Source organism: Hylobates moloch, unplaced genomic scaffold, assembly GCF_009828535.3.
Source record: "Hylobates moloch isolate HMO894 unplaced genomic scaffold, HMol_V3 SCAFFOLD_8, whole genome shotgun sequence".
In the NCBI taxonomy this organism is placed as follows: domain Eukaryota; kingdom Metazoa; phylum Chordata; class Mammalia; order Primates; family Hylobatidae; genus Hylobates; species Hylobates moloch.
In genome coordinates, this window is record NW_026652283.1 from 30,759,432 (window position 1) to 30,773,797 (window position 14,366).

Genomic DNA, 14,366 nt, shown 5'->3' on the forward strand with positions numbered 1-14,366 from the left:
TTATCTACAGGGTGGTTGTGACTAATTTAGCTTTTAGCTCAACAGCAGCCTGAAAACCATTCTAGAATGGCCTATGCTTAATTCTCTGAATTTTCTCTCACTGGGAGAAATATCAAGTTAGGGGTGTGGAGTGTTATTAGGAAGAAATAAGCATTATGGGCTAAAAGTTAAGTGATTAGAAATTATATGTATTTGCTTTTAAAATTTCTATTTCAAGGGCTTCTTATGCAAATTATGAGCCTTTCTAGACAGTATTTCTGGTCTTCTGGTTTGAGTGTGAAATTGTAGCCATCACCTGACATGCATTAATTCTGGATTCCTTTTGTGTGTGGTCAGCAATACCAGGACATGCCAATGCCGGAGGAAAAGAGCAACCCCAAGGGCGTGGAGTGGCTGTGGCACTCCATCGTGATAAGGATGTATCTGTCCTTGATCGCCAAGAGTGTCCGCAACTACACACAGGAAGCATCCTTAGGAGCTCTGCAGAACCTCACGGCCGGAAGTGGACCAGTGAGTATTGGGCCTGATTTCCTACTTTTTAAAATAATGATATTGTAGACATACCTACATTCAATGCAGAGATGAAACAGTGAGGGAAGAGAAAAAGGTTTCTTATTTTAGTCAAGACAATTCTCGGAAATTACAGAGGGTTTTGGTCTCAGCTTATGCAAAGTCAAGTCAGGCTGCCATTGGTCAGTACCCTTTCAGTTACAGATCTCAGAATCCTGCCTCAAGCTGGTTTAAGCAAAAAAGAGGAAATTTTTGGCTTGTGGCACTGAGAAGTCCAGGGTGGGTCTTCTTTCTGTCATGACTGGACTTAGGTGCACCAGTGATTACAGTTGACTTTCTTCATCTCCGGGCTTGGTTTTCCTCTGCTGGTTTTGTTCTCAAAGGCTCTCTCCATAAGGTAACAAAGACAGCCAAGAATTATTTCAGGCTCACGTTTTATCAGCCCAAGTGTCCCCCACAAGAAACAAACTACCATTTTCCCAATAGTGTTGCTAAGAAGTCAGAGAATGTGTCTCACGGGCTGGCTTGGGCCTCTTGCCCATTTCCGAACCAGTACCTGTGTCTGTGAGGCTGTGATGTTCTGATTGGCCAGCTCTGGATTATATGCCCAGATGTGCACTTCCAGGGGATGGGTTTGATTGGATGAGGGCCACTGCCATTTGTACCACATGGGCTGAAATGGTAAAGGAGTGCTCCCTGATGGAGAATGAGACTGTTACTACCAAATGAAGGAGGAACAAATGCTGGGAAGGCAAAAACAACAGCAGATGTCTACTGCAGTGTGGAGTTGGAAAGGCCATCTGTGCTTTTGTGTCCCAGAAATTCAACTACAAAATAAAGAGCTGATCCTCTTTCCAGATGTACTTACGTTATACCAGCAAAGTCAAAATAATTAAAATAGTAAAAGCTTATTCCCTTCCCCATGTATTTTTTACCCTTCCTATATATTAAGGTATTCTATAAGTATTTAATGATTTAAACTAAGCTTATATTCTTTGCCTTGGTCATGGAACGATTAGAATAAACTCCCCCCAAATAGCTCATTGTCTGTCTAGTCTCCAATTATCTCTATACAGAAAAGTACTGTTGTAAGTAGCAAAAAATATTTATGTTTTACTTGAGAAACCATATTTATTCTTTAATATGTGTGTTTACACAGAAGCTTGTTCTCTGTTTGAATAAAATTGTGAAATGCTAAAACCAATATTTCTCTTGCCTTAGCATTGTGGTTAAGAATGCAACCAAACTTTAATCTGTTTGGCTTTCTGCAAAATGTACATTGAGAAGGAAACTGGGAACTACCAGGGAGCCCTTAATGACACAGGGACACTAATGAATCACGTTATTTCCCATTTTCCTATGCTAGGTTTCCCAAAACCATTTCTCTTACTTTGCTAAATTATAGAAGCCCTCTTATTAATTCCCAGCAAACATAAAAGAAAATTAAATAGAGGTGTGTGTGTGTGTGTGTGTGTGTGTGTGTGTATGTGTGTGTGTGGGTGTGTGTGGGTGTGTGGGTGGGTGTGTGGGTGTGTATCTGTGTGGGTGTGGGGGTGTGGGTGTGTGGGGGGTGTGGGGGTATGTGTGGGTGGGTGTGTGTGGGGGTGGTGGGGGTGGGTGTGTTTGGGGGTGGGGGTGTGGGTGTGTGTGGATGTGTGTGGGGGTGGGTGTTGTGGTGTGTGTGTGTGTGTGTGTGTAAGCTCGCTGTGGTCTGAGTCTAGTTCAATATAAGCTAACCCTTTAAGCTTGGATTTTAGCCTCTTCCATTCCAAGAGCCTCCCACAGAATCCAGACCAGGGGTGCTTTCATTTTTCTGAGGATACAGGGCTATTTATGCCACTTAATCTCTGAATATTAGTGTATTACGTAGTTCCTAAATTCCTACATTCATTTGCTGAACAAACGTTCTTTTGAGCATATTACATAACAGACACTAGCAGTTATGGTGTAGGTTACACAGCAGTAAATAAGACAAATCCCTGTGTTGGGTAATAGTCTTACTGGGATGAGAAAGAGAAATTTAAAGTACTAGGAAAAATTTAAGGTACCAGGTCCATAAAGGGCCCAAGTCATACCTAAGGGGCCTAATAGGCCATCCCTAAAGGGAAGCTTACACTAAACTGATACTGATTCATACCCAAGGTTGTTACAATTGGACTTGATTGGAGATTTAAAAGAGAAAATCATTAGCAGCATGGGACAAATATGGGCCCCTTTATTTTATTTTATTTTATTTTATTTTATTTTATTTTATTTATTTATTTATTTATTTTGAGATGGAATCTCATTCTGTCGCCCAGGCTGGAGTCCAGTGGCACTATCTTGGCTCACTGCAACCTCTGCCTCCCGGGTTCAAGCAATTCTCCCGCTTCAGCCTCCCGAGTAGCTGGGATTACAGGTGCCTGCCACCACGCCCAGCTAATTTTTGTATTTTTAGTAGAGATGAGGTTTCACCATGTTGGCCAGGCTGGTCTCAAACTCCTGACCTCAGGTGATCCACCAGCCTCAGCCTCCCAAAGTGCTGGGATTACAGGTGTGAGCCACCACATTGAGCCTCCCTTTATTCTTTTAAGTTACGGGATGCTTTTTAAAATTTTGACATATGTGTTTCTTTTAATAATTACTTTTCCTACTTTTGTATGCTTAGATGCTGTGATAAAGATCTCTGGCTTTATAATTTCAAACAAGAAATCATTGAATAGGAAAACATGAAAATTAGGTCATACACATAGTACCAGAAAATATCAAGTCCATTGGCCATGTGATCGTAACTGAGATAGCACTGAGCGATTAATGACCGGGTACCTTACGTGGCAAAGAACCCACGCTGAAATAAATAGCTTCCTAAAAGACAGATTATATAATTTACATACAGAATTATGACAGTAATTTCTACTTAGTAAAAGTATGTTAGTTTAAGCTTTATTAGTTCAGATATAATGGTCACTCTAGTAACAAAAGGATGGAATAATAAAATTCACTTATTTAGCAAGCTCTTTAAATATAATATAAATTAAAAGATTAAACATTGCATAGTAAAAGTTAAAAGTCATTGAAATAAAGTTGTGGGTTTTTGGGGGTTTTTTTTGTTTTTGAGACAGAGTCTCATTCTGTTGCTCAGGCTGGAGTGCAGTGGCGCAATCTCGTCTCACTGCAACCTCTGTCTCCTGGGTTTAAGTAATTCTCATGCCTCAGCCTTTCGAGTAGTTATGTGCCACCACTCCCAACTAATTTCTGTATTTATAGTAGAGACAGGTTTCGCCATGTCAGCCAGGCTGGTCTCGAACTCCTGACTTCAAGTGATCTGCCCACTTCAGTCTCCCAAAGTGCTGGGGACAGGCGTGAGCCACTGCACCCAGCCTGAAATAAACAGTTTTAAAAGCCCTTTATTTAATATCGATCGGAAAAAAAATGAAACATATTCCCTCAGCTGCCCCCGACCTTTTTGGCACCAGAGACTGGTTTCATGGAAGATAGTTTTTTCACAGACTAGGCTAGGGAGAGATAGTTTCAGGATGAAACTGTTCCGCCTTAGACCAATTAGATTCTTATAAGGATCACACAGCCTAGATCCCTCACACGTGCAGTTCACAATAGGGTTCGTGCCCCTATGAGAATCTAATGTCACTGCAGATCTGACAGGAAGTGGAGCTCAAGCACTAATAATGCTCGCTCACTGCTCACTTTCTGCTGTGCGGCGGGTTCCTAACAGTCCACGGACTGGTACTGTGACCCGGGGGTTGGGATCTTCCTCCCTACCGCATACCTTACCCAAAAGTAAATACCAACAGGAATGAAACCTAAATATGAAAGGTCAACCAATAAAGGTGCTAAGCAATTACATGGAAGAATATCTTCATGACCTGGAACAGGGAAAGACTTCATTAAAATGGACACAAAAAGGACTAGCCTTAAAGTAAATATTTGATAAATTGACTAAATTAATAACTTATGCTATCAAAAGACATGTTAAGACATTGAAAAGGCAAACCACAGAGTGGGAAAAGATTTTTGCAACATATATAAGTAACAAACGTGGGTGTCCAGAAAATATGGAAGAGTTGAGATAACAATACATAAACAAGACATGGACAGCCCAATAGAAAAATAAATGGACAAGAGACTTAATAGACACTTGATGAAAGATAACAATGAAATAGCCAACAGTTATAAATTCTTTCCCATGGCTAATGTCCAGAATGGTGTTTCGCAGGTTTTCTTCTAGGAGTCTTACATTTTGAGGTCTTAACATTGAACTCTTTAATCCATCTTGAATTAATTTTTATATATAGTGAAAGGTAGCGGTCCAGTTTTGTTCTTCTGCATGTGACTAGCCAGTTATCCCAGCACCATTTATTGAATAGGGAGTCCTTTCTCCATTGCTTATTTTTGTCAACTTTGTCAAAGACCAGATGGCCGTAGGTGTGGAGCTTCATTGCTGGGTTGTCTATTCTGGGACCTAATTAAGCTAAAGAGCTTCTGCACAGCAAAATAAACCATCAACAAAGTAAACAGACAACCTACAGAATGGGAGAAAATGTTCACAAAGTATGTATCTGGTAAAAGTTTAAATCCAGAATCTGTAAGGAACTTAAAAAATTCAGCAAGCAAAAACCAAATAACCCCATTTAAAAAGGAAGCAAAAGACATGAACAGACATTTCTCAAAAAAAGACATTACCAGTGGCCAACAAACATGAAAAAACGCTCATCATCACTAATCATCGTTAATCATCAAATCAAAACTACAGTGAGATGCCATCTCATAGCACTTAGAATGGCTATTATTAAAAAGTCAAAAAACAACAGATGCTGGTGAGGCTTAGGAGAAAAGGGAACACTTACATACTATTGGTGGGAATATAAATTAGTTCAGCCACTGTGGAAGGCAGTTTGGAGGTTTCTCAAAGAACTTAAAACAGAGCTACCATTCCACCCAGCAATCCCATTACTGAGTAGATACCCAAAGGAAAATAAATTATTCTACCAAAAAGACACGTGCGCACTTATATGTTCATCACCATGCTATTCACAACAGCAAAGTCATGGAATCCATCTGGGTGCCCATCCATGGTGGATTGGATAAAGAAAATGTGGTACATATGCACCCTGCAATGATATGCAGCCATAAAAAAGTAAAAATCATGTCCTTTGCAGCAACATGGATGCATCTGGAAGCCATTACCCTAAGTGAATTAATGCAGATACAGAAAAACAAATACCACATGCTCTCACTTATACGTGAGAGTTAAACATTGGTTACTCATGGACATAAAGATGGCAACAAAGACACTGGGGACTACAAGAAGAGGGAGAGAAGGAGGGGGAAAGGGATGAAAAACTAACTCTTGGGTACTATGCTCACTACCTGGGTGATGGGATTATTCATATCACAAACCTTAGCATCACACAGTATACCCATGTCACAAACCTGCACATCTACCCTCTGAATCTAAAAGTTGACATTTTTTTTAAAGGCCAATAAACATTTGAAAAGATTTTTCAACCTCATTAATGATCAAGGCAATATGAATTAGAAGTGTTATTTGCAAACAGTTGACCAGCTAATTAACAGTCATTCTCACATACTTACAAAAGCTAGAATACAGAATCTCTATTTGGTAGCACTCATTGCTTATTTTCCTTATGGAGCAAATTCTAAAGGTGTTCCTACGTCAGGCATTCTCATTTCCCTCAGCGAATCGGAATTAGTGAAATTTTGCCATGCTGTCCCCAAGCTGAGCAAACAGCATTTAAGGAATCAGACCTCATCTAGAGTCACGTTTTCAATGATTGTTCTCACAAATTAACATGAAAACATTAATGCTCTTTATTATATCTCAGCATATATCATTAAATAGTATAGTATGATATATCTATAAAGCGAGATTTTAATTCTCAAGAAATTCTCATGTTTTAAAACAAAAATTTTAAGAAATATTTTGTGACTTTATTTGATTCCTCATCTTGTTTTCAAGTACCTTCTGAGATGATAAATCTTCAGGGAAACTTGATAGCATATTATTTATACAATTCAGGCCAGTAAACATTTGTATAGGACCTATCGTGTGCAAGGTACCATACAAGGCACTGAGGTGGAGAAAAGATGGATAAGATACATTCTTTCAAGAGGCTAATGAATGGTCTAGTAGGAGAGACAGGCAGTTTTAGGAGAGTTGTAATCTAGAGAATTAGGGAGTAGTGGTAAGGAAGGAAATGAAAGAAAATGTCAGGCTACAGAGGACTGTACGAGCCATACTAAGATGTTTGAACATCATTCAGAAGGCGATGGAGAGTCATGAAAGGGTTTAAATCTGAGGTGTGGAACATAATCAGATTAAATTTTACAAGGGTGGTTCTGATGTAAGGCTTTGAAGCCCCCACAGGTGTTTAAGAGACAACAAGTTTACTAGCAACACTGACTTCCTTGTAGAGATTGGAGGCCATAATTTGCAGATTGGTTCTTCTGCGAATGCATTGTTCACCCTAGCAATATTTGGTAGACAAGTATAAAATCAGAAAAGAAAAAAGTTAAATGAACCCTATATTGCAGTTTTGATGGGTGAGAGAAAAATAAACCAAACTGACAAGATTGTTGAAAGTACTGGAATTTTTTTTTTTTTTTTTTAAGACAGAGTCTCACTCTGTCACCCAGGGTGGAGTCCAGTGGCACGATCTCGGCTCACTGCAACCTCCGCCTCTCGGGTTCAAGTGATTCTCCTACCTCAGCCTCCCGAGTAGCTGAGATTACAGGCGCCCACCACCATGCTCAGCTAATTTTTTGTATTTTTAGTAGAGACGGGGTTTCACCATGTTGGCCAGGCTGGTCTCGAACTCCTGACCTCAGGTGATCTGCCTGCCTCAGCCTCCCAAAGTGCTGAGATTACAGGCTTGAGCCATAGTGCCCAGCATGGAAAGATAATACTTAATGTGATGGTTCGTGCACCGTAGTCTAAATAAGAAATTTAAGACGGGAGAGAGTTGATAACTTGAGGTGTAAGGAATGAAGGTTGGGTAAAGGGACTGAAGTTCTTGATGAGGCTGAAGAGAAACATGGTAGGAGGGAGGGAGGGAGGGCAAGGAGCACGGGAAGCTGTGTTCAGAGCCTGACATTGCTGAGTTTGTTTTCAGAGGCAACATGTCTCTGAGTGAACACAGGCTCTGTATTACCATGGAAGTGAGTGGCTGATGTATGGAAGAGATGAAAGTCAGGGACTGTGGGGAAGTCTAGGAACTGCGAGGTAATAATTTTGATGAGGTATATGAATAGGAGGTGGAGAAGGCTGTGAACTGGGCTCCAAAGCCTCCAGCGAATGTTGAGGAAAGAACAATAGGCCTTGTGATAGCAAAGAAAATGCAGTGGGGGATGATAGAGCTGGACGGTGGTGACTCAGAAGAGCAGGACTTACGCATTTGAGGGAACACGGAATAGTGTAGAAGCGCAGCTGGGAAGAGAGAGGAGTACCGAACATCCCTCCTGGCCCAGGATGCAGGAGTGGCATCCAGTGGTCTCCTCCTTGGATGGCTACAGGGGAAGGATTCTTCTCAGAGGAGAGCAAATAGTCTAACAGAATGTTCTGCAAATTAATGAAAGACAAATTTTAATTTGTTTATAATAGAACAAACATTATAAAATAGTAATTAAATTCCTTTGAGTCATGGACACTTTGAGAGTCTAACAAAAGTTATATTTTAATAACTAATAAACAGAGTATTGCAATTGTATCTAACAATTACATGTTTTCTTCCTCCTTATTTTTTTTTTCCCAAGATGAGGTCTTGCTTTGTCACCCAGGCTGGAGTGCAGTGGTGCAATCATGGCTCACTGCAGCCTTGACCACCAGGGTTCAAGTGATTCTCTCCCACCTCAGCCCCCCAAGAAGCTAGACCCACAGGCACATACCACAACACCCAGCTAAATTTTTTTATCATTTGTAGAGACAGGGTCTCACTATGTTGCCCAGGCTGGTCTCAAACTCCTGGCCTCAAGCGATCCTCCTGCCTCAGCCTCCCAAAGTGCTGGAATTACAGGCATGAGCCACCAGGCCCAGCTTCCTACTATTTTTAATACTGAAAAAAAAGATACTGACTAAATTATAAAAACAGTAAGACATGACAGTTATTTGTTTCATTATATATTAAGCAGGCTCAGTTTAAAGTAAGTTGATTAGCATTAAAGTCATATCTGAAGGCCCAAAATGAACTTGAAATGATTCTACTTCCCAATGTTTATACATTTTCTCCCACTGATCTGATAATCCCGTTCCTAAAATCCAGACATCCATATGAGAGTTCACAAGAGGTCCTTATGGCTTAGTCCATTTGTTTGGTTGGTTGGTTGAGGGTTTTGTTTAGTTTAGTTTTTTGCTTTGGTTTTGTTTACGTTTTTGTTTTATGTTTGTTTGTTTGGTCACTATTGGGCTAATACCATTATTTAGACTTATAACCTTCAATCTTGTGATGAATTGGTTTTGAAAACTGCAGGCTACGTTTTTTTATTTCTCTAGTAAGCTCCTGGAAGTCAAGATAGTTTATATTTTCAAAAATAAAATTCTCACCTTCAGACTGACTGTGCCCATGATAGTTTACAGCTACAACCAGGAATAACAAATGTAAGGACTGCAATCAAGTTAACATGGATTTGACCGAATATACATCCAAACTTATAAGTGGGTTACAGAAAGTCAATTGGCAAGTCATTTGTATGGAAATAGTGATGAGTTTTCCCATTTAAAAGTTAATAATGGCCAGGCATGGTGGCTCACGCCTGTAATCCCAACACTTTGGGAGGCCGAAGCAGGTGGATCACTTGAGGTCAGGAGTTCAAGACCAGCCTGGCTAACATGGTGAAACCCCGTCTCTACTAAAAATACAAAAAATTAGCTGGGCATGGTGGTGGGCGCCTGTAGTCCCAGCTACTCAGGAGACTGAGGCAGGAGAATCGCTTGAACCCAGGAGGCAGAGGTTGCAGTGAGCCAAGATCACGCCACTGCACTCCAGCCTGAGTGACAGAGCGAGACTCTGTCTCAAAAAAAAAAAAAAAAAAGAAATGAGTAAATTAATTAGTGTGTGTAAATTGCCAAAACTTGAACAAGAAGAAACAGAAAAGATGACTAATCATCAACCAGTAAATAAACTGAAACAATGAAAGACATCTCCCTTAAAGATTTTTTCTCAGCTCAGTTAGCTTTCTGGGTGAACACAGATTCCATGTCACCGTGGAAGTGAGTGGCAGATATACAGCAATGTGGGTTGAGCATCCCTAATCCAAATTTTCAAAATCTGAAATGCTCCAAAATCCAAAACCTTTGTAGCACCAGCATGACACCATGCGTTGAAAATGTTATACTTACCTTATGTGATGAGTCACAGTCAAAACGCAGGCACACAATACAGTTTACTCAGCATCCCCAAGCAGAAAAAAAAAAAAAAAAAAAAAAAAAAAACCCTCCCAGCTCCCTTCAGCTGTAATATATCTTTTCCACATACACCCAGTTTCCCCCACGCAAGCAAGCACACCTACAAAGGATAGTAAAATGGCATGTGTGCAGGCCAGGCATGCTGATGTTAGGTTTCCCACAATGCCCCACATGGAGCCAAGACCTACCTGCATGACTCACCTGTGTTTGCTTGCTTACTCTCTTTGCTCTGTGGTGTAAAGATACTGTTGAAAATGACAAAATGGCCTGCAGATACCCCTCAGGGTAACTGATAAAAAGAGGAAGCATTTATGTTTACCTCTAGCACAGAAAGCCAAGCTGTTGGAGAAACTGGACAGGAGTATATGAAACATCCATATATGACCTGAAGAAACAGAAGGATACACCGTTGAAGTTCTATGCTGAAACTGATTCACAGAAGTTAGTGAAGATTAGAAAACTGCATAAAGCCAAACATGAAGATCTCGATCGTGTATTGAAAGTGCAGATCTGTCCACGTCACAGTGAACATATGGCACATAATGGTATGCTGACCATGAAACAAGCAAAGGTCAATGATGAACTGAAAATTACAAGGAACTGTGAATAATCAATAGGCTGGTTGCAGAAATTTAAGAAAAGACACAGCATTACATTTTTAAAGATTTGTGATGATAAAGCATCTGCTGATCACAAAGCAGTGAAGAAATTCATTGAGTTTGCCAGAGTCATGGCTAATGAAAATCTGAAGCCAAAACAAGTCTATAATGCTGATGAAACATCACTGTTTTGGCATCATTGCCTCAGAAAGACACTGACTACAGCTGATGAGACGGCACCTACTAGAATTAAAGCTGCCAAGAACAGAATATGCTGGGATGTGCTAATGCATCAGGCACACATAAGTGGGGTGATAGATAAAAGCTTGTGTCCTCACTGATTTCAGGGAGTGAATTTCTTACCAGTCTGTTATTATGCTAACAAAAAGACATGGAGCACCGGGGACATCTTTTTTGACTGGTTTCACAAACATTTGGTACCAAGTGGCTCATGCTTGCTGCAGGGAGACTCAACTGGATGATGACTGCAAAGATTTTGTTATTACATGACAACTGTTCTGCTCATCTCCCAGCTGAAATTCTCATTTAAAAAATGTTTATTCTATGTACTTTCCCCCAAATGTGACTTCATCAATTTAGCCATGTGACCAGAGTATCCTTAGATCAATAAAGAGTAGATTAAAAAAACACTTTTCTTGAATAGCATGCTAGCTACCAGCAGTGTGCAGAGGTGTGGGTGTGAGAAAGTGTTCAAAAGGAGTTTAGCCTGAGGATGCTCTGTATGCTGTTGCCATTGCTTGAAACAGGTGTGCATGACTGGCACAACTCTGGCCTACAACTATGTCCATTGGTAATGAAGTCACCAGATGGTGACTTTGAAGGATTATATATGTCAAGTGAGAAAAAAAATGATGGCTGAACTCCTTACCTTTGCAAAAAAATAGACCTTCACAGTCCATCAGTAAGCTGGAAGAAGTGAATACTAAAGAAGTTTCTAACATTGATAACAAGGCTCTGCTTGTTCATTCGTTGACCAATGGTGAAATGGCCAAAATGATTCTCAATAAGGTAATTGTGGTAATAGTGATATTGTTAACACTGCAGAAAAAGTGCCTGTAGATAACAGGGTGAAATTGTGTGATGGGCTTATTGAAGAACTAGAGCAGCAGGCATTCATAACAGAACAACTCATGTCTATTTATAAAATCAAAGAGAGACTGCTAAAATAAGAGCCATTGTTGAGATGGGGGCCAAGAGGGCCCATTAGAAGCAGCTGCAGTCCACAGCACAGAGAGGAATGAAAGCATCAAGTGAATTCAGCACCTTCAACTGAAATATCCAGGTTCTTGCATTGGGACTGACTGGACAATCATCCTGACCCAGAGAGAATAAAGAAAAGCAGAGTGGGTCAGTGGCCCACCTAGGAGCCTCATGGAGCCAAAGGAACCCCCACCCCCAGCAAAGGGAAGCGGTGACCGATTGTGTGACCCGCCCAGGAAACCATGCTTCTCCCACAGATCTTTGCAACTTGTGGATCAGGAGATCCCCTCATGAGCCCACGCTACCAGGGCCTTGGGTCCAATAAACAGAGCTGTGTGGAGTCTCAGCACAGGTACACACAGAGACAAGAGTTTTACATACTCCGGCCCCAGAATTTCCAGCAAGGTGACAGATCCCTTTGTACATTCCCCTAGGAGGGGGGCTGAATCCAGAGAGCCAAGCAGCATTGTTCTGCGGGCCCCACTTCCACAGCACCTCACAAGTTAAGTCCCACTGTCTTGGAATTCCAGCCAGCCAGTGGCAACACAATGAGCCTGCCTGAAACAGGATGGAGTTCCCTGGGGGAGGGATGGCTACCATTTCTGTGGTTTGGTCAACTGCACATTCCAGCCTGCCAGCTCCAAAGAGTCTGGGTGGTCCAGATGAGGAAGGGATACCCCCAACACAGCACAGCTGCTGTGCCAGATTGTGCCCAAACTGCTTTAAAGTGGGACCCTGATCCATTCCTCCTCACTGGGCAGGGCCTCCCTGTGGGGGGCCTTCAGTCACTCCAGCCAGACTTATATGGACAGAGAGCTCTGATCTCTCCCTGGGATGCAGCTCCTGGCAGGAGGGGAGGCCGCCATCTCTGTGGTTCAGTCAACTGAGCTGTTCCAGCTTGCCCACTCTAGAGAGTCTGGGCAGTCCGGATGAGGAAGGGTCCTCCCTAACACAGCACACCTGCTCTATAGCCAGACTGCTTCTTTAAGCGGGTCCCTAATTCCATTCTTCCTGACTGGGTGAGACTTTTCAATAAGGGTCTCCAGAGCATCTCTGAAAGGAGCATTTGGGCCAGCAGCAGGTCAGTACCCACCCTGGGATGGAGTGTCCAGAGGAAGGAGCAGGCTGCCGTCTTCGCTGCTTCACAGCCTTCACTGTTGATACCTCCAAGTACAGGAAAAGCAGAGGCAACTAAGGTCTGGAGCAGACCCCCAACAAACCACAGCAGCCCTGTGGTTGCTAACAGTCAGTAGCCTGACTGTGAAAAGAAAAAAAACAGAAAACAACAACATCAACAAAAAAGACCCCACAGAAACCCCTTCAGAAGTCAGCAGCCTCAAAGGTCGAAGGTAGATAAGCCCACAAAGATGACAAAGAATCAATGCAAAAACGCTGAAAACTCAAAAAGACAGAGTGCCTCTTCTCCTCCAGGTGAATGCAACACCTCTCCAGCAAGGCCTCGGAACTGCGATGAGGCTGAGATTGCTGAGTTGACAGAAGTAGGCTTCAGAAGGTGGGAAATAACAAACTTCTCTGAGATAAGGAGCATGTCGTAACCCAATGCAAAGAAGCTAAGAATCATGATAAAACAATACAGGAGCTGATAACCAGAATAGCCAGTTTAGAGAGGAACATAACTGACTTGATGGAGCTGAAAAATATAACATGAGAACTTCACAGTGCAATCACAAGTATCAACAGCAGAATAGATCAAGTGGAGGAAAGGATCTCAGAGCTTGAAGACTATCTTTCTGAAATAAGACAGGCAGACAAGAATAGAGAAAAATGAATGAAAAGGAATGAACAAAACCTCCAAGAAATGTGGGATTATGTAAAGAGATGGAACCTACGACTGATTGGGGTACCTGAAAGAGACAGGGAGAACAGAACCAAGTTGGAAAACATACTTTAGGGTATCATCCAGTAGAATTTTCTCAACCTAGCAAGACAGCCCAACATTCAAATTCAGGAAATGGAGAGAACCCCGGTAGGATACTTTATGAGAAGATTATCTCCAAGACACATACTTATCAGATTCTAGGTCAAAATGAAAGAATAAATGTTAAGGGCAGCCAGAGAGAAAGGCCAGGTCACCTACAAAGGTAAGCCCGTCAGACTAACAGCAGACTTCTCAGTAGAAACCCTACAAGCCAGAAGAGATTGGAGGCCAATATTTAAAATTTTTAAAGAAAAGAATTTCCAACCCAGAATTTCATTTTCAGCCAAACTAAGCTTCATAAACAAAAGAGAAATAAGATCCTTTTCAGACAAGCAAATGTTGAGGGAATTCGTCAATACCAGGCCTACCATGCAAAGCTCCTGAAGGAAGCACTAAATATGGAAAGGAAAAACCATTACCAGCCACTATGAAAACACACTGAAGTACACAGACCAGTGACACTATGAAGCAACCACATAAACAGGTCTGCAAAATAACGAGTTAGCATCATGATGACAGGATCAAATTCACACATAACAATACTAGCCTTAAATGTAAATGGGCTAAATGCACCAATTAAAAGACACAAAGTGGCAAACTGGATAAAGAGCCAACCCCCGTTGGTGTGCTGTCTTCAAGAGACCATTTCACATGCAAAGACACACTTAGGCTCAACATA

At 41.5% G+C, this 14,366-nt stretch overlaps 1 protein-coding gene across 2 annotated transcripts in view; it reads left to right on the top strand.

Annotated features, from left to right (window-relative positions):
• PKP2 (plakophilin 2) overlaps positions 1 to 14,366 on the top strand; it is a 106,916-nt gene that overhangs the window by 76,962 nt on the left and 15,588 nt on the right. For both annotated transcript variants that reach the window (XM_032159953.2, XM_058443131.1), the window contains exon 9: positions 337 to 510. In XM_032159953.2, the coding sequence (XP_032015844.1) occupies positions 337 to 510 (174 nt within the window). The remainder of the gene's footprint in view (positions 1 to 336; positions 511 to 14,366) is intronic.